This window comes from Macaca nemestrina, chromosome 5, assembly GCF_043159975.1.
Source record: "Macaca nemestrina isolate mMacNem1 chromosome 5, mMacNem.hap1, whole genome shotgun sequence".
In the NCBI taxonomy this organism is placed as follows: Eukaryota; Metazoa; Chordata; class Mammalia; order Primates; family Cercopithecidae; genus Macaca; species Macaca nemestrina.
Window position 1 is genome coordinate 170,801,778 of NC_092129.1, and position 24,935 is coordinate 170,826,712.

The following is a 24,935-nucleotide window of genomic DNA, read 5'->3' on the forward strand; positions in this document are numbered from 1 at the left end:
TAACTGATCGCTTTCTTAATTTTTGTCCTTGCTTCCAAGTTAGGACCGACCAGAGAAAGGCAACTATGCCCCCTAACCAATCCCTGGGATATTTCACTTCTAGGGAGCTGCCTCCAGACTCCGGTCTGCGCACACCTAAAGCCTTCCCTTTTGTCCACCCTAAAGCGTCCCCACTCCTCTGTCTGCCTTTGTGTCCCTCCCCAAAGGCAAGGGACAGTGGCTGACGCCTTTGCTCTTCTCGTTCAGATGGTCTTCCATTTATTCCCACACACCCGGGGCGGGGAGGAAATTAGCAAAAGCAAAACTCGGGTCCTGCACGCAGGCAGCTTAAGTATGGCCCTAGGGCTCGGGTCTCCCCTAGGTAGGAACCTCGAGGGCCGGAGACGGCAGTGCAACCCAGGCACGCGCCTTCGGACGGCCGGAATAAATGGTCGCGAGATTTTGCAGGGTAGCAAGGGCCCGGGTGCCTAGGGTGGGAGAAACTACACAAGCCTGGAGGCGAGTCTAGCCCTTTATCCCGTCGGGTTTCACCAACGAAACCCCGAGCTTCCCGGAGTGAGGGTGGAGCTTCCTGCGCGCGCTCTCTGCGCATGCGCCGGCCCAGTGCCCGCCCCTCGACCTGGAGTTGATGTCACATCCGGCGGCGGCGGCGGCTGCGGCGGCGGTGCTGAGTTTTGTCTCCCGGGCCGTCGGGGCGCGCACGGGTGTCCCAGGTGTCCCGCCATCTCCCTCCTTCCCGCAGGACTCGCCCCTCCTGGCCCTGGGCTCCAACGGTGCCCGCCTGCCCGGCGGTCAGTCAGCGCGCAGGGCACGGCTTCCTCTGCTTCTCCGGACCACTTAGTCTCAACCCGGGCGTGTTTCCACTTCTAGAGGTGAAGCATCCATCAGAGAGAGAATGGGACCTGGGGTCTTGGACCACGGTGTTTTTACTTTTCCCATCAGGTGGACGCGCATGGGCAGGAGATTTTATTTGCAATGTTTCCTCCTAGAGGATGCCTTTGTCATTGTAGTGCAATCTAAGAATGGGTGTCCTTAGACAACAGGGACCGACCGAATCGTCATGCAACTGTTTGGATGCCTTAAAAAAAAATAAATCCCCACACTCATTACGCGTTTTATGCTGCTGACTTTTTTATTTTTAAGACATCTGCTCCCGAAAGCTCAGAGCCATTTAGCATTTCATTTACTAAACGAATCCTAATCTTTCCTGTGACTGGATCAGTTCAGAGGATATCTTTTCAATAAGGAAGGAAGCCCTCCCCTGCTCACTGGGGACGTCTCAGGATGTTTAAACCTGAAGATTTACTCTTGTGCACAGAGCCTGGAAGCATTTGCGTGAGGCAGTGCCGTGCTTTTTTGGGAAATGCATCACATCTTTTCTGTTCTTGAAACGCCAAATCTAACTTGGTCTTTTTTTGGATGAGTTACCTCCAGTATTATGAAGGTTACTATGAAGGAACCTGAGACCACTGAACTTTTTGAGTTCTTGCGATAGATTTTAAATCGTTTTTCTGGCTTCAACTCTGACTTTAGGATCACTGTCAATCGGCTACATTCTTTACTCTCTTCTCCTTATAATTTAATGCAATTTATCTGTTGTAAGTTTTGAATTTTGATAGTTACACTTAATAGAATTGTGTTTAAAAGAAAAGTGAGGAACTCGTGGCTTTTTACTTTTATATAACTTAATTTTTCATTTTGCAAAATGCCCATTTAAAAAAACAACTAAGCTAAAGAAAGGAAATTAAAATCATCTGGAATCCTACTACCTAAAGATAACCATTGCTAACATTTTGGAATAGAGTGTTAATTTTTAAAATACATGAAATTTGTAAAAAACAAACAATGAAATCATAGTGTATACTGTTGGAGTATAGTTTTTTTTGACATATCTTGCCTGGCTTCCATTTCACTTATTTTTTTTTCTTTGCACATTTATAATAACTACAGAATGTTCTATTGTGCTAGGCATTCATAGGTATAGTGGGAAACCTAGTGCATAAACCTTGTGCCATCTATTTTAGCAGCTCAGAGAACTTTTAACGTATATCTTGGTTTTTGGCCAAGATGCATAGGTGGATGGTTGTAGAACTGAGTAAAAGGAAATCTTTAATATTGGGTCCTATGCAAGGGTACATCAGATTTATTGAAAAGGTGGAGAACATCATTGAAAATTATTCTAATTCTTGACTCATTGTTTCTACATTCACTTTTCTCCTTCGTCTCTCTCTCTTTCTGTGTCTCCTCCAAGAATGAAATATGACTGACGACTCTCAGAGAAACTTTCGTTCAGTATATTATGAGAAAGTGGGGTTTCGTGGAGTTGAAGAAAAGAAATCATTAGAAATTCTCCTAAAAGATGACCGTCTGGGTGAGTGCTTTTTAAAATTAATCTCATTGGTTCTCAGTCATTCCACATGTTCTGAAGTAAGTATTTTCTTAAAAGACATCCAGAAGCATTGGTTGCTTGTTGTATTTTTTAGTGATGTGTTGAAGCAGAATGGTGTATTTTGAGAAAAGTTACAGATTTTTCAAATTTATATTTCACTGAGGGTCAGAAGTTTTTGAAAGGTTTCTTAAGAAAGTCGTTAATATTTTTTCTTTAGTTGAACCTATATGTATTATCTAGGTAAATTTGCAATAACTCTGGTCATGATTTTTTTCTTCTTTTTTTTGAGACCGAGTCTGACTCTGTTGCCCAGGCTGTAGTGCAGTGGTGCGATCTGGGCTCACTGCAACCTACGCTTCCTGGGTTCAAGCGATTCTCTTGCCTCAGCCTCCTAAGTAGCTGGGACTACAGGCATGCGCCACCATTCCTAGCTATTTTTTGTGTTTTTAGTAGAGACAGTCACCATGTTGGCCAGGCTGGTCTCAAACTCCTGACCTCAAGTGATCCACCCACCTCGACCTCCCAAAGTGCTGGGATTACAGGCATTAGTTACCACGCTCAGCCCATGATTTTCTTCTATGGAAATACTAAGAGTGCATTGTATATTGACATTTTAGTTTATTTTAAGCCAATCTGAATAAGGTCTGTTGTTGACTAAAGTAAAATAAACTGAACCATATTTAAAGATAATACTTTATTTGCATAGAGTACTTTTAAAGTTTCTGAAACACTTCTCACCTTATCTTTGATCTTCAACTGTACAGTCTTTACTTTAGTATGTCTGGTATTCTCCTTTGATAAGTAGAAGAATTGAGGGTCAGGGAACTAACTGTAATTTACTGGAAAATGTAGGGTTTTGAAGGTGGACTGCACCACTTACTAGCTGTGTTAGTTTGATCAAATCATTTAACTGCTTTGAACTTCAGTTTCTGCATTTTTAGAACAAGAACTACCTAACAGGCTTGCAATGTGAATTAAATGAAATAACCCTGTAATTAATAACTACCACTGTTATAGGGAATGTAGTAATATATGCAAAATGCATCTCCAATGCTGTAAAATGCAAATTGTTTTTATTTTTATTATTATTTTTTAAGACAGCGTCTCACTCTGTTGCCCAGGCTGGAGTGCAGTGGCATGATCTTGGCTCACTACAACTTCTGCCTCCTGGGTTCAGGTGATTCTTCTGTCTCAGCCTCCTGACTAGCTGGGACTACAGGTGTGTGCCACCATACCTGGCCAATTTTCGTATTTTTAGTAGAGATGGTGTTTCGCCATGTTGGCCAGGCTGGTCCCAAACTCCTGACCTCTAGTGATTTGCCCGCCTCAGCCTCCCGAAGTGCTGAGATTACAGGTGTGAGCCACTGCGCCTGGCTGCAAATTGTTTTTAAATAACTTAGTTGGCAGAAGTCTTGGGCTAGAAATCAGACTAGTATTACTTCTTCTAAACTTACTGACCATATGGTAGACATCCCCTGAAGAAATGTCTTAACTATTCTTTCAGTTTTAAAAAATGAAATGTGCTTTGACATCCTGTGATCAGCATGAAAAGCTTCTAACAATTGTTTTCTTCTTCCTCTAGATACAGAGAAACTTTGTACTTTTAGTCAGAGGTTCCCTCTCCCGTCCATGTACCGTGCATTGGTATGGAAGGTGCTTCTAGGTATGAGACCCAGGAGTTGGAAGATTTATCTTCAAAAATATTGAATAATGGGATCATTTGCTATCTTATCAGTCAGAAAAAGGAAAATTTGTTTAGGCCTTTTATTGAATGTTGGATCTTCCCCAGGAGGTTCAATTACCGCTCATTATTTTCTGTTCTGTTAATGATACTATAGAAGAGAAAATAGTGTATGTTCCTGAGACAAGATCTGGGAAGAGCACTGGACTAGGAGAAATGATAATTGGTTTAGGCTTTGCTATCAGCTGGGTAACCTGGAGGAAGGCGACCCCTCTGGGACTCATTTTTTGCATCTATAAACTGAGGCTTTTGAGCTAAATTACTCCTAGTTTTTAGCTCTAAATTTGTAATGTTTTGTGATTCTGAGCTATAGAGGTATAACTTCCTAATGAGTCAAAGAGGAATTGGAGACTTAATACTCCCTAGAAGTGTGAATGACTAAATTCCAGCGGTGTGAGTGGCTGAATGAGAAGGAAAACTGATCTTACTTAGTTTCTATGGAGGAAAACATGAATTAAGTGCCATGAGTAACTGGCAGCATCCCTTCTGAGCCCAAGATTTTCTTTCCCCTACCATTGCTGAGCTTGCTGGAGCATATAATTCCTATCCATTACCATCCTCCTTTTCTTTCATTAAAAAAAAGTATTTTTGGCTGGGTGCAGTGGCTCACACCTGTAATCCCAGCACTCTGGGAGGCCAAGGAGGGCAGATCACGAGGTCAGGAGATTGAGACCGTCCTGACCAACGTGGTGAAATCCCCTTTCTACTAAAAATACAAAAAATGAGCTGGGTGTGGTGGCATGCGCCTGTAGTACCAGCTACTTGGGTGGCTGAGGCAGGAGAATCTCTTGAAGCCAGGAGGTGAAGGTTGCAGTGAGACAAGATGGCACCGCTGCACTCCAGCCTGGGAACAGAGCGAGACTCCGTCTCCAAACAAAACAAAACAAAACAAAACAAAAAACAAAAAACAAAACTTACAGTTTGTTAACTGTAACATAGTGGTGAGGACTAAATTCCTTGAAGAATATAAACTATGATTGCTCCTTATTGGGCATCCCTGTGTGCCTGTCAGTAGGCTGAGTCATTTACACAGATTGTACAGAGTAATCCTAGAATCCCCTGTGAGGTATTGGTATCCTAATTTTGCAGGTGGGGAAAAAGACTCTCTGAGGCTAAATAACTTGCCTGAGGCATTATAGCCTGTAAATGGCAGAGCTAGGATTTGAGCTTACGTTTGTGAAACTCATTTGAAGGTAAGATAGATTGTGATTCTCCTGCCTCAGTCTCCCAAGTAGCTGGGACTACAGGTGCGCACTACCATGCCCGGCTAATTTTTTGTATTTTGGTAGAGATGGGGTTTCACCATGTTGCCCAGGCTGGTCACTAGCTGTGAGCTGAGCTCAGGCAGTCCATCCGCCTTGGCCTCCCAAAGTGCTGGGATTACAGGCATGAGCCACCGCACCCAGCCCACCTTCCTTTATCATGTCATAGTTATTTTTTGAGGAAAAGGCACTGGAAGTTTAGAGCCTGCCGCGCTGTGTAGGACACAGCCTGACTCTTTCTAGCCCAGAGTTTTGATTATTTAGGGATCTTTACTTCAATTGCCTACTTCCTGATACTATTTTAGTTAAATATCAGAAAGAGGGTTTTTAGGACCAGCTCTTAGAATACAGGTTTAAGGGTTAACGTGCTGCCTCTACAAGTGTGATGAGGGTTTGGTCACAGCTGTTTAATCTGTATTAATCGAGATGTAGGAGACTCTTTAGCATGTTCCCTTGGCTTTTCTGGAAGCCTGGCTCACAGTCTCATAGCAATGATGAGTTACAGATTTATTTCAGGGAAAAGAACATTTAAGCAAGTCTTTTTTCTAACATTAACATGGTATCGTATTAGCTACTATTGTTTTTGTTTTCTGGGGTATTCTTTAGAATACTAAACCTGTGGCATTTTGCACCAAAGAGGGATTCATAGTCAAATGTACTAGCTCACACTTACACTAGCTTAGTGTTTGCCGAGTACTCTCCTGAATGCTTTGTGTATATTGATCTGTTTATTCATCTCAACAACTGTATGATATTAGGTATTGTTATTCCCGTTTCTCAGATGGGGAAGCTAAGACATAGGGAGATAAAGCGATTGCTAGAGCTCACCACCCAGCCAGTTAATTGTAGAGCTGGAATTTAAACCCAGCAACTTTGATCCAGAGTCTGTGCTTCTGTGGAGCCTCATTAAGTTTAATGAGGCTCGAGTAAATAAAATGTTTTTTTGTTTTGTTTTGTTTTCTTTGAGACGGGGTCTTACTCTGTTTCCCAGGCTGGAGTGTAGTGGTACGATCACAGCTCACTATGGCCTTGACTTCCCAGGCTCAGGTGATCCTCCCACGTCAGCCTCCTGAGTAGCTGGGACTACAGGCATGTGCCACCGGACCTGGCTAATTTTTCTGTAGAGACAGGGTTTCTCAGATACCTTCACTCAGTTGCCCAGGCTGGTCTCAAACTCCTGGGCTCAAGTGATCTGCCTGCCTTGGCCTCTCAAACTGCTGGGATTATAGGCATGAGCCACCATACCTGGCCTAAAATGTTTTTCTTTATGGCAAAACTTAGAGCCATGAAAATTCATTGTCACCATTTCCCAAATCTGTTTGACGGTGGCGTTTTGTTTTCTCTTGGGGTTAGCATTCTGTGGAGAAGCATTTGGTGAATGCTTATCCCGTTTCCTGCCTCTGACAGATGGGGAAACAAATGCCCAGAAAGACAAACACATTTGAGAGTCCTAGTATTATCCAGTCTGAGTCTAGAACCCGGATGGCTGGCCTGTCTAGTGGTCTTTCCACTGTGTTTTCTCAGAGCCATTTGTTTGTAAAAAAGATATGACACCATGTTTAAATGGGTTAATGAGCTTAATGTGTCATAGAAATGTCATGTAAGGTGACCTCACCAATGAAGGTTAAGGTCTTTTGTGACCTGGAGGATAGGATACTTAGTGAGCAAGTTTTAACTGTTGGGGAAGAGAAGAATTCAATGGGCTGTTGGTGGTTCTGAGATGTAGGGGTCAAGTACAAAGACTAGGGTGAGACCCTCTGGGAGCTAAAGGCAGCCTGAGGCTGCCATAAATTAAATTAAACCATTGTTATGATTGATGTGGTTGTTAATCTTGAATGTATGCGGCACACTTATTCAAGGGCTTTGCCAGTGTTCTTATATCAATGATGCCTCAGCATTCAAACATTGATAATATTTCACATTTAAGATTGTTTTATAGTGAGAATTTCTAAAAGAGATTCTATATGGTACTTAAATATCTGTGTGAATTCTAGCCTAACCGTGTTGGGTCGCTTCTCACAGCATCCTCTTTCATAGATGAGGGATTTGGAGTGATGGCTCAGTATTTTGTCCTTTTTTCGTTTTTTTTGTTTTTCCTATTCTCTCCAGGAATCCTGCCTCCACACCATGAGTCCCATGCCAAGGTGATGATGTATCGTAAGGAGCAGTACTCGGATGTCCTTCATGCCCTGAAAGTCGTTCGCTTTGTTAGTGATGCCACACCTCAGGCTGAAGTCTGTCTCCGCATGTATCAGCTGGAGTCTGGGAAGTTACCTCGAAGTCCCTCTTTTCCACTGGTTAGTGGTCGCTTTTGTTGGACACTAAACTCAACTCTAGACTGTTCACTCTTGCCAGCCTTTGATTACATCATGCTTTGCCTTAAAACCTTTCGGTGGCTCCCTATTGTTATTAGTATAAAAGTGACACATCTTTACTTGGCATTCATGGCCATGCACATTCTGACCCAACCTTCCTTTTTTTTGTTTTTTTAAAATACGTTTTATTTTTAAGTAATTTCAAACTTCTAGAAAAGTTGAAAGAATACTACCAAGAATTTGCATATACCCTTTACTTAGATTCTCCAGTTGTTAACATTATGTGCATCTGTTTTGCTTTGTCATTTTAAGACGTATTTTTTAAACACATTTTTTTTTTTTCCTAAATCATTTGAGAATAAGATGCAGACAGGGTTCCCTACTACCTCAAATTCCTTCAGTGTACACTTCCTAAAGACAGGACACCCCTGTAGATAGCCATAGTACAGTCCTCAAAACTAAGACGTTAACGTTGATACAATAGTAACATCTCATCTACCAACTCCATTTGAATTTGACCAATAATGCCTTCACAAATAAGCAAACAGTCAAAGTTCTGGGTGAGGATTGGATCCTGGTTTAGGCTTTGCACTGGGTAGTCATGTTGCTTTAGTCTTCTTTGACTTGGGACAGTTCTGTCTTGTTTTAATCTTTCATGGCTTGGACATTTTTCAAGGACATAATCAGATGCTTTGAAGAAAGCCCCTCAATTTAGGTTTGTCTGGTGCTCCCTCCTGATTAGATTCAGGCTATTCATTTTTGGTGGGGATACCAGTTGGGTGATGCTATCTCCTTTTCTGTGACTCTTATCAGGAGACACATAGTGTGGATTTGCCCCATAAGAGGTAGTGTTAACTTGGATCACTTGGCGAGGGTGGTGCCTGCTGGAGTTTTCCACTGGAAATTGTTTATTTTTCCCTTTTTAATTACTGTTTCTCTTTGTGGGGAGACACTTGAAAACCGCTATGTAAGTATCCTATTCCTTATTGAACTTTTGCTCATGAGTATTCTCACTTGACTATTTCTAAAAAAGTTTTATTTTTTAACTTTTAAAATAATGTTGGATGTAGAAAAAAGTTGCAAAAATAGTAAAGTGTTCTCAAATACCTTCTCCCAGTGTCCTCAAATGTTACATCTCATACAACCATAATGTAATGATCAAAACCAGAGAGTCACAATACTGGGAGCTACTCTTTAGGCCTCATTGGGATTTTGCTGATGTCCCACTGATGCTCTTCTTCTGATCCAAGATCCAGTTCCAGATCACACATTACATTTAGCTGTCACGTCTTAGTCTTTAATCTGGAAAATTTTTTTTTTTTTTGAGACGGAGTTTTGAACTCCCGACCTCAGGTGAGTCACCCGCCTTGGCCTCCCAAAGTACTGGGATTGCAGGCGTGAGCCACTGTGCCCGGCCTGGAACAGTTCTTCGGTCTTTGTCTTTCATGACCTTGACACTTTTGAAGAGTCCTGGCCAGTAGAGCATTTCTCAGTTTGGGTTTGTCTCATGTTTCTCCATGATTAAACTCTGGTCACGCATTATTGGCAGGAATACTACAGAAGTATGAGACTCATTACTGTTGCTGCTAACTGTGATCACTTGGGTAAGATGGTGTCTGTGGAGTTTCTCCACTATAAGGTTACTATTTTCCTCTTTGTAATTAATAAGTAACTGTGGGGAAGTACTTTGAGACTTGTAAATAGCCATCCACTAATGGTTCTTATTCTTGCCTGAGCCAGTTTTTACCATGCTGGTTGCCAAATGGTGATCTAACTCCCTCATTCTTTTTGCATGTATTAGTTGGCATTCTTCTCTAAGGAAGAGTTTTCCCTTCTCCTTCTTTATTTCTATCAGTATGAAATTGAAGTGTTATTTGTTTGGCTAAAACAGTGAATTGTTCAAATGGATTTGCTGGAACACTCCTATTTTACAAAATTTATTTTTATTGCATAGCTTATATTTTTTGAAGTTAATGATGGGGTATCCATGGACAAACCTTAGCGCTAATAAAGATCATTTGTATTTATTATGTTTATCAAGAGAGAGAAGGTCCCTAAAAAATAATTGGAATAATTTAAGCAATCATCTTTAAATGTCACTTATTGGCAAAGGGAAGTTGATAGTACTACACAAGTTCTTAAATTACATATCAAATTAAATTAGATCATCTGTTAGTTCAAGGAACTGAGATGACAGGGTATAGGTTCCCCCTCACCGCTACTCAGCTTGTCTGTGTTCCAAGCTGAGACACCTTTACCGCAGCCTCAGGCAGACACGCTTCTGAGTGAGTGTTTTGGACTCTGCCACCCCACGTCTCCCCAGTCATGGTCCTCATTGTGTTAGTCTGTTTTTGGTTGCTTATAACAGAATACCTGAAATTGGATAATTTATTTTAAAAAGAAATTTATTTCTTACAATTCTAGAAGCTGGGAAGTCCAGGATTCAGGGGCTACATCTGGTGAGGGCCTTCTTGCTGATGAGGACTCTCTGCAGGGTCCTGAGGTGGCACAGGTTATCGCATGGCGAGGGGGCTGAACGTGCCAACATGCTCACCCAGGACTCTCTTCTTCTTAGGAAGCCACCAGTCCCATTCCTGTGATAACCCGTTAATCTATGAATTGACCCACTGATGAGGGCGGAGCCCTCATGATCCAGTCACCTCTTAAAGGCCCCACTTCTCAATACTGCCACATTGGGGATTAAATTTCAACGTAAATTTTGGAGCGGACAGATGTTTGAACCATAGCACCTACTTAGCGCCCACTCTGCCTCATTTTTTAATTCATTAATAAGAGGGTGCAGCAGTGCTTGGCACAGGGCCAGGAAGGATGACCTGGGTCCTCTTCTCTTGACCTGTCAATGGTCAGGAGCAGTCAGTGATATGCCACCTTTGTGGGTGCCAAGCACAGTGCACAGAACTGCACGGGAGTCCAAGAAAGGAGATTTTTCCTTTCCCTTTTCTTCCTACTTATTTTCCATTCTCCTCTGACACATTAATAAAATGCTTAGAGAAAATTTATTCCCTATGATTTAAATTCTGTTTTTCTTGACATTTTATAGAATGTTAACAAGTTGAAAGAAGGGCTTAGAATGAAATAATACATTAAAATGACAATTTTGATTTAAGTTGGTACTTTTTAGGGGAAACTGTGATACTTCTTAGTTTCTTTTTAACATTAAAATCCTTCAGCTATTAAATCCTAGATGAAAATGTAAAGCTTTTTGTATACGATATGGTGTTTGAAAACAGAAGAGGTTTTCAAATAAGGTCCCAGTTTTTCTAAGATCTCTCTGTTGAAATTTCCCTGAGAGTTTACTTTCGCATTCTGAGTATTGACACAAGGTTTGAGAAATGCCATTTTTTGATTCCCAAAATTCTGATTCTAGGAACATTTTAACTTTTTTACTGCTTAAGATGGAACAAAATTCTGAAGGTATGCGTGAATGCTTTGAAATAAAGCAAATGCTTTATTAGTCTTTTTTGGAGCTCTTCAGTATTTGCAAATTACTGTGCTGAAAAATGTCTCCAGTTACTGATGGTGCCGTTTGCTACACCCTTTTCAAAGACATTCTCACCTAGTACTGAGGATATTTTTGGGTGGAGAGAGTCAGTGACTTGCTTATCATTTATGTTGACTCTGTGAGGGGCTTAATGTTAGAAGCTGGAGCATCTCTGTACACTCAGCCTGAAACCTGGTCATTCATAAGCAGCACTGACCCTGTAGTTACTCATCCTTTTCTCCCCCTTGCTCTCCTCTTCAGGGATGGACTCTGTGCTTTTTGATCCCGCTTTGATTTATTAATGTAGCCTTTTCAAAATTTAGGGAGCAAGGTTTCATTTTTTATTAAAGAAACATGTATTCCTCTCTTTCACTGCCTTCCTCTTGAGATGTATTATTAATCTTTCAGGAGCCAGAAGATGAAGTATTTCTTGCTATAGCTAAAGCCATGGAGGAAATGGTGGAAGACAGCGTCGACTGTTACTGGATCACCCGACGCTTTGTGAACCAATTAAATACCAAGTACCGGGATTCTTTACCCCAGTTGGTGAGGACTTTTTTTTTTTTAGGCTATTGGAGAGTGAACAATGGTATTGGGGGTCTTCAGGGAGTGCTCTTACCTCCTGAGGCTGCTACAATTATGAATAACCCTTTACAGTAGGACTCAGCAAGTGTTTTCTGTAAAAGGCCATATAATCTAAATATTTCCAGCTTGGTGGGCCAGATGGTCTCTATTGTAACCACTCAACTCTGCTGTTGTTGCACAAAAGCAACCTTAGACAATGCATAAAATAATGTTCCTGGCTGGATTTGCCCTGCTGCAGGCCATAGGTGGCCAGTCCTGCTCTATAGTATTCCTTATTCTGGTCTATTAATCCGCTGGTCTAGAGTAATCCATCTGTATAAGTTAAGGTTTTCATTTGGCTGCATATAATGGGAAGCCCAAATACCAGAAGCTAAGAATCCAGGCAGTGCAGAGCTGGTGCTGCAGAACCACAGTATGGAGAGGGCTGCAGACTCCTGCCATTCTGCTCCAGTATTCGTAGGCATGATCTTTCCCCTCCTGCTCACAAGGTGGCTCTTGGACCAGTGGCCATGACATTTGTGTTCTGGACAGAAGGAAAGGGAAGGCAAAGGTAAACACAAAGGAATAAGAGGGACAGGCCAGCCAAGTCTGTGGCCCATTAGGCTTTCTCTCTGCATGTACAGCTGACCTTTGAGTAGTGGAGGGTTAAGAGAACTGACCCAACCCCAGCATAGTTGATACTCTGCATATAACTTTTGACTCCCCCAAAACCTAACTACTACTAACTTGCTGTTGACTGGAGCCTTACTGATAACATAGACTGTCATTTAACACATATTTTGTTTCCGTTTGTGTTTTTTTAAGATGGAGTCTCATGCTGTCGCCCAGGCTGGAGTGCAATGGCGTGATCTCGGCTCACTGCAACCTCTGCCTCCTGGGTTCAAATGATTCTCCTGCCTTAGCCTGCCAAGTAACTGGGATTACAGGTGTCTGCCACCATGCCTGGCTAATTTTTGTATCTTTTTTAGTAGAGACAGGATTTCATCATGTTGGTCAGGCTGGTCTCGAACTCCTGACCTCAAGTGATCCGCCCACCTTGGCCTCCCAAAGGGCTGGGATTTACAGGCATGAGCCACCACACCCAGCCACATGTTTTGTTATATGTGTATTCACTATATTCCTGTAATGAAGTAAGCTAGAGAAAAGAAAATGTTAAGAAAATCCTAAGGAAAATGAAATCTATTTTCTATTTATGAAGTGGAAGTGGGTCATCACAAAGTCTGCATTCTCTTTGTCTTCACGTAGAGTAGGCTGAGCGGGAGGAGGGAGAGAAGGATGCATCGTCTTGCTGTCTCAGGGGTTGGCAAAAGTGGAAAAACATCCATGTTTAAGGGGACCTTTGCAATTCAAACCTGTGTTGCTCAAGGGTCAACTATATGTTAGTGACCAGGACTGTGTCACTTGGCTGCCTTGTCTACAGTAGAGGCTGGGAAAGGTGTTCTTTTTTAAAAAAAGCCGTGTGATCTCCTACTAAAACAGGGGCTCTGTGAGTGACATGGAAGGAGCACATGGGAGTGTGGCAGGCACGAGCTGTTTCTGTCATAGCCTTGCTTGGGAAGGCGGAGCACTGAATGGTGCTTGCTGCATTGCACAAGCTAGTCTTCCTTTGCCATTTTCTTTTTTTTTTTCTAGTTTTTTTTCTCTTATTTATCTCATTTATAAAAATAAATCTGTTTATCTTAAATCATTGGGTTATTTCTTTTTAAAATTCTACTGAAAGTGGTAACTGTGGTATAGGGTGAAAGACCAGATGCGGGGCAGTGATGATGGTTGAATGGGCATTGAGGATCACTGCAGTTAATTGTTAATAAGGCAATGTGCAAGACTCTTCAGCTTCTGAGAACACTTACAAGAGCAGTTTTTATATATTTCAACTAAGCAAAATTTGATTTTTAAGAGTTTGAAATTTGATCCACTTTGTTGATTTCAGTAAAAATAATTTAAGCATGGAAATGGAGCTTATGTAAATATATCAGTTGCCTAATTAAGTGAGGAGGTCTCAGTTTTATCATACCATGATCTAATTAGCTTTTCTTATTTAATATTTGAGTAAGTCAGTAGCATTTTGATAGTTTATGCTATTCTTTAAAAATTCATCCTTTATTTTTCGTAACATAAGCAGTGAATGCATTCTCAAAAGAAATTAAGCAATTCAGATGAATCCATATTTCCCTAGACCTGGACTAACCACCCGATCCCTGCAATTGCCCACTTCCCCTTCTAAGAGGTAAACATTTGTCATTAGCTTTTGTGTATTATTCAAGATTCTCTTATGTGCATGTATATATGATTTTTCTTTTTCTTTTTTTTTTTTTTTTGAGTTGGAGTCTAGCTCTGTCACCAAGGCAGGAGTGCAGTGGTGTGATCTCGGCTCACGGGTTCACGCCATTCTCTTGCCTCAGCCTCCCGAGTAGCTGGGACTACAGGCTCCCGCCACCACGCCTGGCTAATTTTTTGTATTTTTTTTTTTTTTTTTTTTTTGAGACGGAGTCTCGCTTTGTCACCCAGGCTGGAGTGCAGTGGCGCGATCTCGGCTCACTGCAAGCTCCGCCTCCCGGGTTCCCGCCATTCTCCTGCCTCAGCCTCCCGAGTAGCTGGGACTACAGGCGCCCGCCACCACGCCCGGCTAATTTTTTGTATTTTTAGTAGAGACGGGGTTTCACTGGGTTAGCCAGGATGGTCTTGATCTCCTGACCTCGTGATCCGCCCGCCTTGGCCTCCCAAAGTGCTGGGATTACTCACATTAAGTAGTATACTGTTCATATGGCCCTATGGTTCTATTTTTGTTTTTAACTTACTGCCTTGGAGAACTTTCCAAGGCAGTATAGACAAATCACTAGTTTTCAGTCCTGACTTCCTATTAGTACCACCTGGGAGCTTTTAAAAATTACCATCACTGGCCGGGCGTGGTGGCTCACACCTGTAATCCCAGCACTTTGGGAGGCCAAGGCGGGCGGATCACAAGGTCAGGAGATCGAGACCATGGTGAAACCCCGTCTCTACTAAAAATACAAAAAATTAGCCAGGCGAGGTGGCGGGCGCCTATAGTCCCAGCTACTCGGGAGGCTGAGGCAGGAGGATGGCATAAACCCGGGAGGCGGAGCTTGCAGTGAGCTGAGATCCGGCCACTGCACTCCAGCCTGGGGAACAGAGCGAGACTCCGTCTCAAAAAAAAAAAAAAAAAAAAAAAAAATTACCATCACCTTTCCTCTACCTAGACAAGTGAAATCTGAATCTCTGAAGGTAGGGCCCTGGAATTCTAAATTCTTAAAAGCTCCAGGCAATTCTGAAGTGTAGTTAAAGATTGGAAGGCATTCGTTAAGAACCACCTATTAAAAAATATTTACTCCTAGCATTTCCTGTTACGAATTTCCCGTATTTAAACATAAGAGATCCATGCTGAGAGTAAGCATGCCCTTGTACAGGCTCCCTGTGTGTACGCGTATCTCTTTAGGCTTGGTACCTATGAGCAGAAGCAGATGCTCAAGCGGAGGGGAGACATATGTAAAATCTATTCATTAATTTTTGTCATATTTAAAATTTAAACTGCCTGACTGCTCATCCAAAGACCATATCAATTTATGCTCCCACCAAACAGATGATGAGATTTCCCATTTTCCACCCCATTGCCAATATGTGATAGTATCAATATCTTACATTTTTCTCCACCTGATGGTGAAATGGTATCTCATTTTAATTTACCTGTCCTCAGTTTCTAGTGAAGTTGAGTATGTTTGCATATTGCTATTGTTTTGTTGACATTTTTCTTTGTAAGAGTTATTGGTATATAGTCACTCTCTGTAGGGGATTAGTTCTAGGACTCCTTGAAATAGTAAAATTCATGGGTGTTCAATTCCCTTACATAAAATGGCATAGTATTTGCATATAACCTACACATCTCTTCTTGTATACTTTAAATCTAGATTACTTATAATACGTAATGCAATGTAAATGCTATGTAAATTGTTATACTGTATTATTTAGGGAATAATGACAAAAAAATCTTTGTCTGTTTGGTACAGACACAACTATCCATTTTTTATTTCCCAAATATTTTTGGCCCATGGTTGGTTGAGTCCATGGATACGAGGGTCGACTATACCCTGGATATTTATCCTTATCCCTTATGTTTGTTGAAAATACTTTCTGTTTGTTGTACAAAATTTTAGGTTTTGATACAATGAGACTGGTCAGCATTTTTTTTTTTTTTTTGCTTTTTTGTGTCTTACTGGTTAATTAACCCTTTCCAACCCCAAGATTAAATATATATATATATTTTTTTTTTTTTCTCTCCCTTTTTTTTTTTTCTAAGATGGAGTCTTGCTCTGTCACCCAGGCTGGAGTGCAGTGGTATGATCTCGGCTCACTGCATCCTCCGCCTCTTGGGTTCAAGGGATTCTCCTGCCTCAGCCTCCTGAGTAGCTGGGACTATAGGCACGTGTGTGGCACCATGCCTGGCTAATTTTTAAGAGACAGGATTTCCCTATCTTGGCCAGGCTGGTCTCAAACTCCTGACCTCAGGTGATCCACCCCCTCTCGGCCTCCCAAAGTGCTGAGATTACAGGCGTGAGCCACTGCACCCAGCCTGTTTTTTCCTAACTTTTAAAAATGCTTAAACATTTTAAATTTAGCTCTTTGTCAGGGATTTATCTTTCTGATTGGCATCAGACACATATTGGATTTCACTCTTACACTCACCTGCAACACCACTACTTCTACCAACACGTCACTCCTCCTCCTCTTCTTCTCCCCTCTGGTTTATGTGTTACTGAGAATGTACTTCATATCAGGCAGTGCCGAATTTATATTGTTAGTGAGCTGCTTCATTCAAGCATATTATCTTTGTTTTTACAGATGAGGAAACTGAAGCACAGAGAAGTTAAGTAAGACCAAGGTCTCAGTTAGTAAGCAGTAGAACAGCACTTACACTGTGAATTTGTCAGTTCATCCTTTTTCCACAGATTTGAAATGCCACCTTATCATATACTGGATTTCCATATATATTTCCATATGTGTGTATATATATGTGTGTGTGTGTATATATATGTACATACATATATACATACATATATACACACACACACATATATATATTTATGTCTCTTTCTGGACTCCTTTTTATTCCATTGAGTTATTTGTCTATTCCTGGGCCAATATCACATGATTTATTTAGTACAACTTTCTAGCGTATTTTGATAGCTGATAAGGAAAGTCTGTTATTGTTGCTCTTTTTAAAAAATGTCTTGGCTATTCTTGAACTTGCCTTTTTCTTTTCAGAAATGAATTTTAGAATCAGCAAGATACTTCATGTCCCTTAAACCTTAGTTTCCTCATCTTTAAAAATGGGGCTTCTTTTAGTGTATGCATTACAGTGTCTAGCACGTAGTTTTAAGTAGTTATGAAGTTTTAAAAAAAGTCATCCAGAATGTATAAAAAACTTAAATTTCCTTTGTCTCGCTTGCTGTTTGATTTAGGCATTAAGTGATTTGCTTAAACTTTTCTCTCTAGTGAAACCGTCTTTAGTCTATCTTATAACACACAGTTTAGGTTGCTGCTTAGTTCTATGGAAATGTGTGTATGGTGGACAATGATAGGCTCAGAAGAAGATAAGGATACCCCTGAGTGATGATGTGTTTATTCTACCATACTATTCTGATTCCGAGGATTGCATCATAGCCTCTCTCCTTACAAACTTTTCATATTGAATTCTGCTTTTTTTGACAAGGTCTCTCTTTGTCAAGGAGAATAGAGGCCAACTTCAATTGTGTGGCATGGAAGGTTCCTATTAAACCATCTCAAACTTAATTGTGTTAATCATTAACGTAAGTGATCTTTGTTTTATTGCTATAGACACAGTTTTTTAAAGCTCTGCTAAAGAGGTTTTTTTTATATTCACTATTAGCAACTTCTTCCTAAGTTTGATATAAATTCCTCTCAGAGTGATTAAGTACCTATTTTTGTCACGTTTTTCCTTCTGTTGATGATGTGTATTTATTGTCTTCATAAAGTAAGAATATGGGGGTCATAGAAATACTGAAAATAACCTAAATGTTTAGAAGTAAAACATAATTATGGTTATAATAAATTACATCTATCTATTATCAATCACATCTATGGTATCTATCATTTGCTAAGTATGAAAAAGGTCAGGCAATATAAATATTAGCTCCTTCCATTAAAAAACATATATACACGTATGTATTTGAATTCACCTTCTTTCTTAGATGAAGCAGTAGCATACAGTACACATTCTTCCCATCTTGTTCTTTTTACCTGCTATATGCTGGAGATCATGCCATATTAGTAGACAGAGATACTCCTCATTCCTGTCATGATTTCATACTACTGTCCTGTGTACATTCTTACACAATATTCTTTTTTTTTTTTTGAGACGGAGTCTCACTCTGTCACCTAGGCTGAAGTGCAGTGGTGTAATCTCGGCTCACTGCAACCTCTGCCTCCCAGGTTCAAGTGATTCTCCTGCCTCAGCCTCCCAAGTAGCTGGAATCACTGGCACATGCCACCACGGCCAGCTAATTTTTGTATTTTTAGTAGAGACGGGGTTTTACCATGTTGGCCAGGCTGGTCTCGAACTCCTGACCTCAAGTGATCCACCCACCTCAGCCTCCCAAAGTGCTAGGATTACAGGCATGAGCCACCACGCCCAGCCTACACAATATTCTCAGGTTAGTATATTCATACTGTTCTATTGTGAATGTAGTTTATTCAACCCGTCTTTTATTGTTGGCTGTTTGGGATGTTTTCAGTCTTTTGCTGTTATACACAGTGTTACTGGTAAATAGACTTGTGCATGCAGCTTCTCATGTGCTTGCTAGTGTATTGAGTTGGATTCCCTAAAAATAGATCGGCTGGATCAAAGGGTAAATGCATATATTGCTTTGCTAAATATTGCCAAATTCCCCTTCATAGAGCTCATGGTCTTTTGCATCCTCAAAACCAGTAGATTGTTTCGCTACAGCCTTGCCAACATGGTATGTCATTAGTCTTGAATTTTTGCCATTCTGATAGGTAGGAAGTGATACTTCAGTGGAATTTTATATTGCGTTTATTCTGTTGTAAGTAGGTTGAGCATGTTTTTATATGGGTAAGAGGCAGGTGCATTTTTTTTTTTCCTATAGAGTTCTTGACTTTTTTCCTTCTCCACTTTAAAAAGCTCTCTTTTGGTAGGGATATTAACCCTTTAAGATTATTCATTAACCTGGGAAAATGTCCACAATTTGTTGAGTGCAAACAGAAAAATACTAAATCATGTATTCAGTGTGAGTTCAACTAATAAAAGAAAGAGAAGTGTGTCTGTATGTATGCAGGATAGATGCACTATAACCTAAGTATTACCAGTAGTTATCATTGGGAGTGTGATTATACTTGATGTCTATATGCTCTTTATTCTTTCATATAGTTTCAAGATTTCTTATAATAGGCTATAATAAACCAGGAAAAAGTTTAAAAAATTAATTAGATATTGGCAAAAAGATGTACATTGAGCAATTGTTAAGATGTCGATTGATGTATTCACAACTTTATATTAATTCACGGTATTGATTTGCTCACTCAACAGTTATATATTGAGTGCTTACCATGCCAAGTGATGTGCTAGGTACTGAAGAACCAGCAGTGAACAAAACAGATACAGTACCTTCCCCCTGTGAGCTTATTGTCTGATAAAGGAAAAAGGCAATACATAGTTTTAAAATGTTCACACATCTCCATCTTGTCTATTATTTGTACTGACTTTTGGATGAAATTTTCTTTCCTCTGAGACATAATATATAACTCTGTGTGTGTGTTTTCAACCGAGTCACTTTGCAAAACCAACCACAATTCCTTGTTTGGGAAGTTGTCTGCAGTGTTATTGAGAAACTCTAGGAACTGTTGGGTAGTATAGGGAGGTTGGATAAACAGGAAAAAGAGGTATCCTGAAAAAGAAAGGGGAAAGCTGGACCAGATATTATGATATGGGCCTCTCTTTGCCTGGCTAACTCCTGTCCATTCTTCAGAGGTCAGCTCAAATGTCACCTCTCCTGAGAAACTGCTTCTGCTTCCTACAGCCCAGGTTAGGATTTTCTCCTGGATGTACCCAACATCTTGTGCTTGTTCCCATCATAGCATCACAGTATTACAGTGTATTGTAGTTACCTCTTTACTTGTATGTCTCAAGCTGTAAGCTCCTTGAAGGCAGGGATTTTCTCTTACCTTTCACTTTATTCATTGTATGAAATGCAGTCTCTGACTGTAGTGGACCTTGTAAAGGTGATGAATTTCCTCTTTGACAGAAGCAGAGAGTTATAGATATTGAGTAAAATCAACGTTTACATTTGCTTAAGTGATGCGGGCTCTGGTTGTACTCCTGCAGATAGTGAGTGTGGACTTCAGGGTTTGACTCTTAGACCCCTTCTCAGCCAGTGGACCCTAAATATAGCAGCCAACCTAAATATAGCAGCCAATGCAAGATGGATTTGGTCAGGTTTGGGGAGCTGGCTTTATTAGCTCTCCAGTCCTCTAGTGTTGGCTGCCACCTGGCCTCATGAGACAGAGGCTACCAAGTGGAATCCAGGTGCTTTGTTCCCTCTGAGTTATCCCTTGAATTCTAAGAAATCTTAGTCACATTTGTGTTGAATACAGAGTTCACCCTCTGGACATCCCTGTTGTGGGAGCCTGCTTGGCACTGGTGCACAGTGGTGCTCAATCCAGGGCAGTGTATGGATGGTTGGTGACTGGTCAGCCCCTTCTCATCAGCATCACTTTTTGTCTTATTCTTCCTAGTGCCCTCTCCCCACTCCAATCCCACTCTATTTCTTTGGTTTCACCTTTCCTCTTTTCCCCTTTTTTCCTTAGTATATAATCTGCTGCTCGTTAGACCAGCCAGTAATATAATGGGCCTTCCTTAGCTCCTCAGAACAATTGGATTTTGCTTTGGACTTTTGCCTTAGGTTGTTGAATCTGGCTAGTGAGGTTAGTATTAGGGTGACCAACCATTCCATTTTGCCTGGGACCGCCCCTGTTTTAGCACTGAAAGAGCCCTGTGTCCTGGGAAACTCCTCAGTCTTGCATGGTTTGTTACTTTAGTTAGGGCTGACCTAGGAAACTGCTGTGTCACAAGTGACTTGGATAATTCTGAAGTTTTGTTTTCTAATACTTCCTTGAATTCATCATGTAATTTTTTTTTCCATCAGAGACTATAATATCAGATGATGCTATGACACAGGAAATGAATCATCTCTGTTCTTGCTTAATCTTTAGCCAAAAGCGTTTGAACAATACTTGAATCTGGAAGATGGCAGACTGCTGACTCATCTGAAGATGTGTTGCGCGGCGCCCAAACTTCCTTATGATCTCTGGTTCAAGAGGTGCTTTGCGGGATGTTTGCCCGAATCCAGTTTACAGAGGCAAGTATGTCTTTCAAAGACATATTGAAGGCTTGGCATTAGAGCAGAGTTCTGGCCTTTCATGCGGTCATCCCTCAGAGTATAAATTTGCTTTAGAACGATACAGTAATTTGAAGCTCAGTCCTCCAGCAGCTACCATAACAGCACATGATTATGCTTATTCTTGAATATATAGTTAGAAAAATTGAGGGCCCTCAGTGCATTAGATGCCGTGAAATAGTCACACCTAAAATGGTCTCCACCAGTTTATATAAGCGTCAGCTCCTCTTTTCCAGAAATGTGACAAATCCTCCTCTAGCAGAAATCTGAGTATTAGTTTCATCATGGTATCTTTAAAGAAGCTGAAGGCAGTCAAAGATTTGAGACTCAAACCAAGTTCTTCCAGTCAGTTTCAGACATGTCTGGGTATTTCGGAGTCCAGGTGCCACCCATTTAGACTTTGTGATGTAGTGGAACAGTAACTCTTAAAATAAGTTATGGCACTGAATAGTGCAGTACACAGAGAACATTATAAGATAATATGTAACTAAGTATATCAAGTAGAATACCAACTTTTAGGAGTTATGGGAATGATCAGAATTATTATTTTAGAGTGGTTATAGATCAGTAACTGGCTCCTTAAGCCCTTAGAGAAGTTTAAGGAGTCTGTCCCCAGAATCACTGGCAGTGAAACTGAATTTATCTCATTTCATGTACATCTTTTGTTGTCCCTTAGTAGGCTATAATTATAGCATTACGGAATATTAGCAGAATATATACCATTAGTTTAGGATTTTGTTTTTCTTCCTCAAAAATGTCAGGTTCACAACATGAGGGAGTATGATTTTGGTGGATACCTAGTGGAGCAGTAATTTTTAGTGAACTTCCCTTTTTCCTTCTAGTGCTGATTGTATCTAGAATAGATTTCAAATGGCTTCTGTATTTTGTTCTTGTTTTGATGATTATTTCATAAAAGTTGTTCTTTGAAACTTTTACATAAAATTGGAGCAATTTGATTTTATTTTGTAATTTGAGATGTCTAGGCTAAGCATATTCTCAAACTCATGTAATTTGATTATATCTCCTTATTTTTGTAGGATTTGGGATAAAGTTGTGAGTGGATCCTGTAAGATCCTAGTTTTTGTAGCTGTCGAAATTTTATTAACCTTTAAAATAAAAGTTATGGCACTGAACAGTGCAGAGAAGATAACAAAGTTTCTGGAAAATGTAAGTGTGCTTTGATTTGATTTTGAATCTGGAAATGAAGTTATCTTAGCAAGTCAGATTTTCCTACTACATTAGATTATTTCAGAGAAATAATCATTAGATTATTTCAGAGAAATAATACCTTAGACTGTTTCAGAGAATAATTATAATAATGATTATTTTAGAGAAATTATTTAAGAGAAATAATAATTTGATTTGATTTTGAATCTAGAAATGAAGTCACCTTAGCAAGTCAGATTTTCCTGTTACATTAGATTATTCCAGAGAAATCATACAGTATATTTTTACATTATAAGAAACATTTTTCCCTGAAAAAGTTTGGCCTAAAGTTGGCCTGAGGATTAGTTTGCATCCTGTCTTTGGGAGATGATGGTCTGAGACCATCTTGTGAATGTGTCCACTTAGAACCAGAGTCTCATCCTCCATGTGACTATCATCAGTCATGTCAGGAAAAGGAAAAGGTGAGATCTGTCATTTTACAATGAGTAATTTTTGTCAGTTCAAAAGGGATTCTGTATTTTGGAGGATTTTGTAAGCCATTTCATTTCTGTTACTGTCTCTGGTGTAATCCCAGTTGGGTTTATTAATATACAGTATTAACCTGGCATATTGCTGAAAAAGGCAATGGTAATGAAATTAACTTTTCCCTCCCTATGTATCTTGGAATACCCTTTACCAGGCAAGAAATAGGATTAAAGAGACTTGTGCCTGAATGATTTTCACAGAATCACAAATCTATTCATTTTTAAAATAGTATGAACATTTGAATAATGGCCTGGTAAATTATAATAAAGTACTGAGTCAATATGTGTTGAATAAACGAATAATCATCATTATAACCAGAAGTGGCTAACAGTGCCAGGCCTGTGCTAAGTGTTTTCCATGGGTTATCTCATGTCATAGTGTGAACAGCTCTGCGAAGTCGGGCTATCATTTCCGCCATTTTAGAGATGGGGATTTGAAACCCAGGTAGCTTAGGTAACCCGCCTGGGGATGCACAGTTAGTGAGCAGTGCAGGATTTGAACCCAGGCAGGCTGACATTGGAGCCCTTTCGTGTCCTCAGGTAGCATGTGATACAGCCTTTTATGCTGTCACTTTCTGAAAAACAGTGAAAACTCCCATGGTAGTGAATTTTATGCCACAGCGAATGAGGGAAGACACTGAAGTTGTCAACACTACAATTTCACAAAGACTGGTTTGCTTGTCCACAGATTCCCCAGGACAGCTCAGACGCGATCGTGAGCAAGGCCATTGACTTGTGGCACAAACACTGTGGAACCCCGGTCCATTCAAGCTGAACGCACCTGCTGGTTGTGGACCGTCTGCCAGGCCCACCCTGAGCGTTGTGTTCTTGGCATGTGATCTGGGAAACTGATTGAATAATACACTTTTCTTGCTCTGGTGCTCACAGTGGTTTTTTTTTCCCCCAATAAAATTATTTAATTGAAATGCCTGGTGTTGCTGTGTTGGGGAGCAGCATCTTGCAGTGACATAGAAATGTAAAGTTCATCTCTGAATAGCATTTCAAAAGGGTTGTTAGAAAATAGCTCCCCGATTTTAAAGTGGTTTAGTCAGGGCGAGTGGGTGTGTTAACCAGCAGTGCGTAAGTAAGCTTGCCCTGCCTCTAATTGGCACCAAGCTAGTTACTTTTAAGGTCTATTTCTAGAATAAGAGTGACTTCCTTTTGTTGACACCTCAGATCTGGCTTTTGTTGATGCAGTACGTGTTTAAATATAAGCCAACTGCCTTCTGAGGCTTCATCTTGCTAAGCAGGCTTTAAAAAATTCCTTACTCTTTTTTCTCTTTGGGCCAGTTGGAATGAAACCATTATTGAACAAAACGTGTTTGAATTGCTCCTAGGAGCAAGTACTTGTTGGATATTTTGCTGCACTCCTGTTTTACTTGATGGGGCGTTAAATGTGGGATGTTAGGGAGCACTGTGCCACACACTAAAGAAGTGAGAGAAATGACCAGTGAAGGTGAACAGCTCATCACCCCAGGCCAGCTTGTGCCGCGTAAATGGCATGGCCGCTCTTCACTGGCTAGTTCCCGGCTTTGGGAGTAGTGAGTGAAAGGGGACCCTGTGTTTCACACGGCTTCAGCCTTCAGACCTGCAAGAGCCTGAGTGGTGAGTTGGATTTTCCACCCACCCCCTGAAAGAGGAGGGCAGCTATGAAGTTATAGAGGTACAATTCTGAGAATTCAGGCCCTCCCTAGTATGTGAAATATCTGTTGAAAAAAAGTTCAGAGAAAGTGTGAGTTGTTGAAATCTGCTGCTTCTGAATACTAACATATCTAAGAGTATTTAATTTTTTAAAATAAAAATGCACTCCAAAGAAAAACCTTTTAAAGCAAAATTGCTGCCTAGAGTTAAAACTTTAATAAAAAATGACTTATCGCCAACCATTTATGCCAGAGCCAGGCAGGAGCACTGGTACTCTTAGGGAGCAGGAAGGCTTAGGGGCTGAAGTTCCTCTGACTTCGCTGTTTTGGCTGGAGGCCAGCTGATCTGAAATGGAAGACTTAC

At 40.6% G+C, this 24,935-nt stretch overlaps 1 protein-coding gene across 2 annotated transcripts; it reads left to right on the top strand.

Moving 5' to 3' along the window:
• Window positions 1-633: 633 nt before the first annotated feature.
• LOC105482435 (TBC1 domain family member 7) lies at window positions 634-23,861 on the top strand. 2 transcript variants are annotated; one of them, XM_011742539.2, is made up of 8 exons: window positions 634-872; window positions 2,252-2,371; window positions 3,972-4,052; window positions 7,502-7,689; window positions 11,618-11,755; window positions 21,056-21,201; window positions 22,278-22,407; window positions 23,620-23,861. In XM_011742539.2, the coding sequence occupies exons 2-8, from the start codon at window positions 2,260-2,262 to the stop codon at window positions 23,704-23,706; spliced, it is 882 nt and encodes a 293-aa protein (XP_011740841.2). In that variant the 5' UTR covers window positions 634-872; window positions 2,252-2,259; the 3' UTR covers window positions 23,707-23,861. The 2 variants fall into 2 exon arrangements, with proteins under 2 accessions (XP_011740841.2, XP_070952147.1); XM_071096046.1 differs by lacking the exon at window positions 634-872 and adding an exon at window positions 1,579-1,598.
• Window positions 23,862-24,935: the final 1,074 nt, after the last annotated feature.

What these genes read in the sequence shown, in the direction of transcription:
- LOC105482435 (XM_011742539.2), top strand. Translation starts at nt 2,260, where the DNA reads ATGACTGACGACTCTCAGAGAAACTTTCGTTCAGTATATTATGAGAAA. An exon ending in GGGATTCTTTACCCCAGTTG is followed by an intron (nt 11,756 to 21,055) that starts GTGAGGACTTTT and finishes CTTAATCTTTAG; the next exon opens with CCAAAAGCGTTTGAACAATA. An exon ending in CCCGAATCCAGTTTACAGAG is followed by an intron (nt 21,202 to 22,277) that starts GCAAGTATGTCT and finishes TTATTTTTGTAG; the next exon opens with GATTTGGGATAAAGTTGTGA.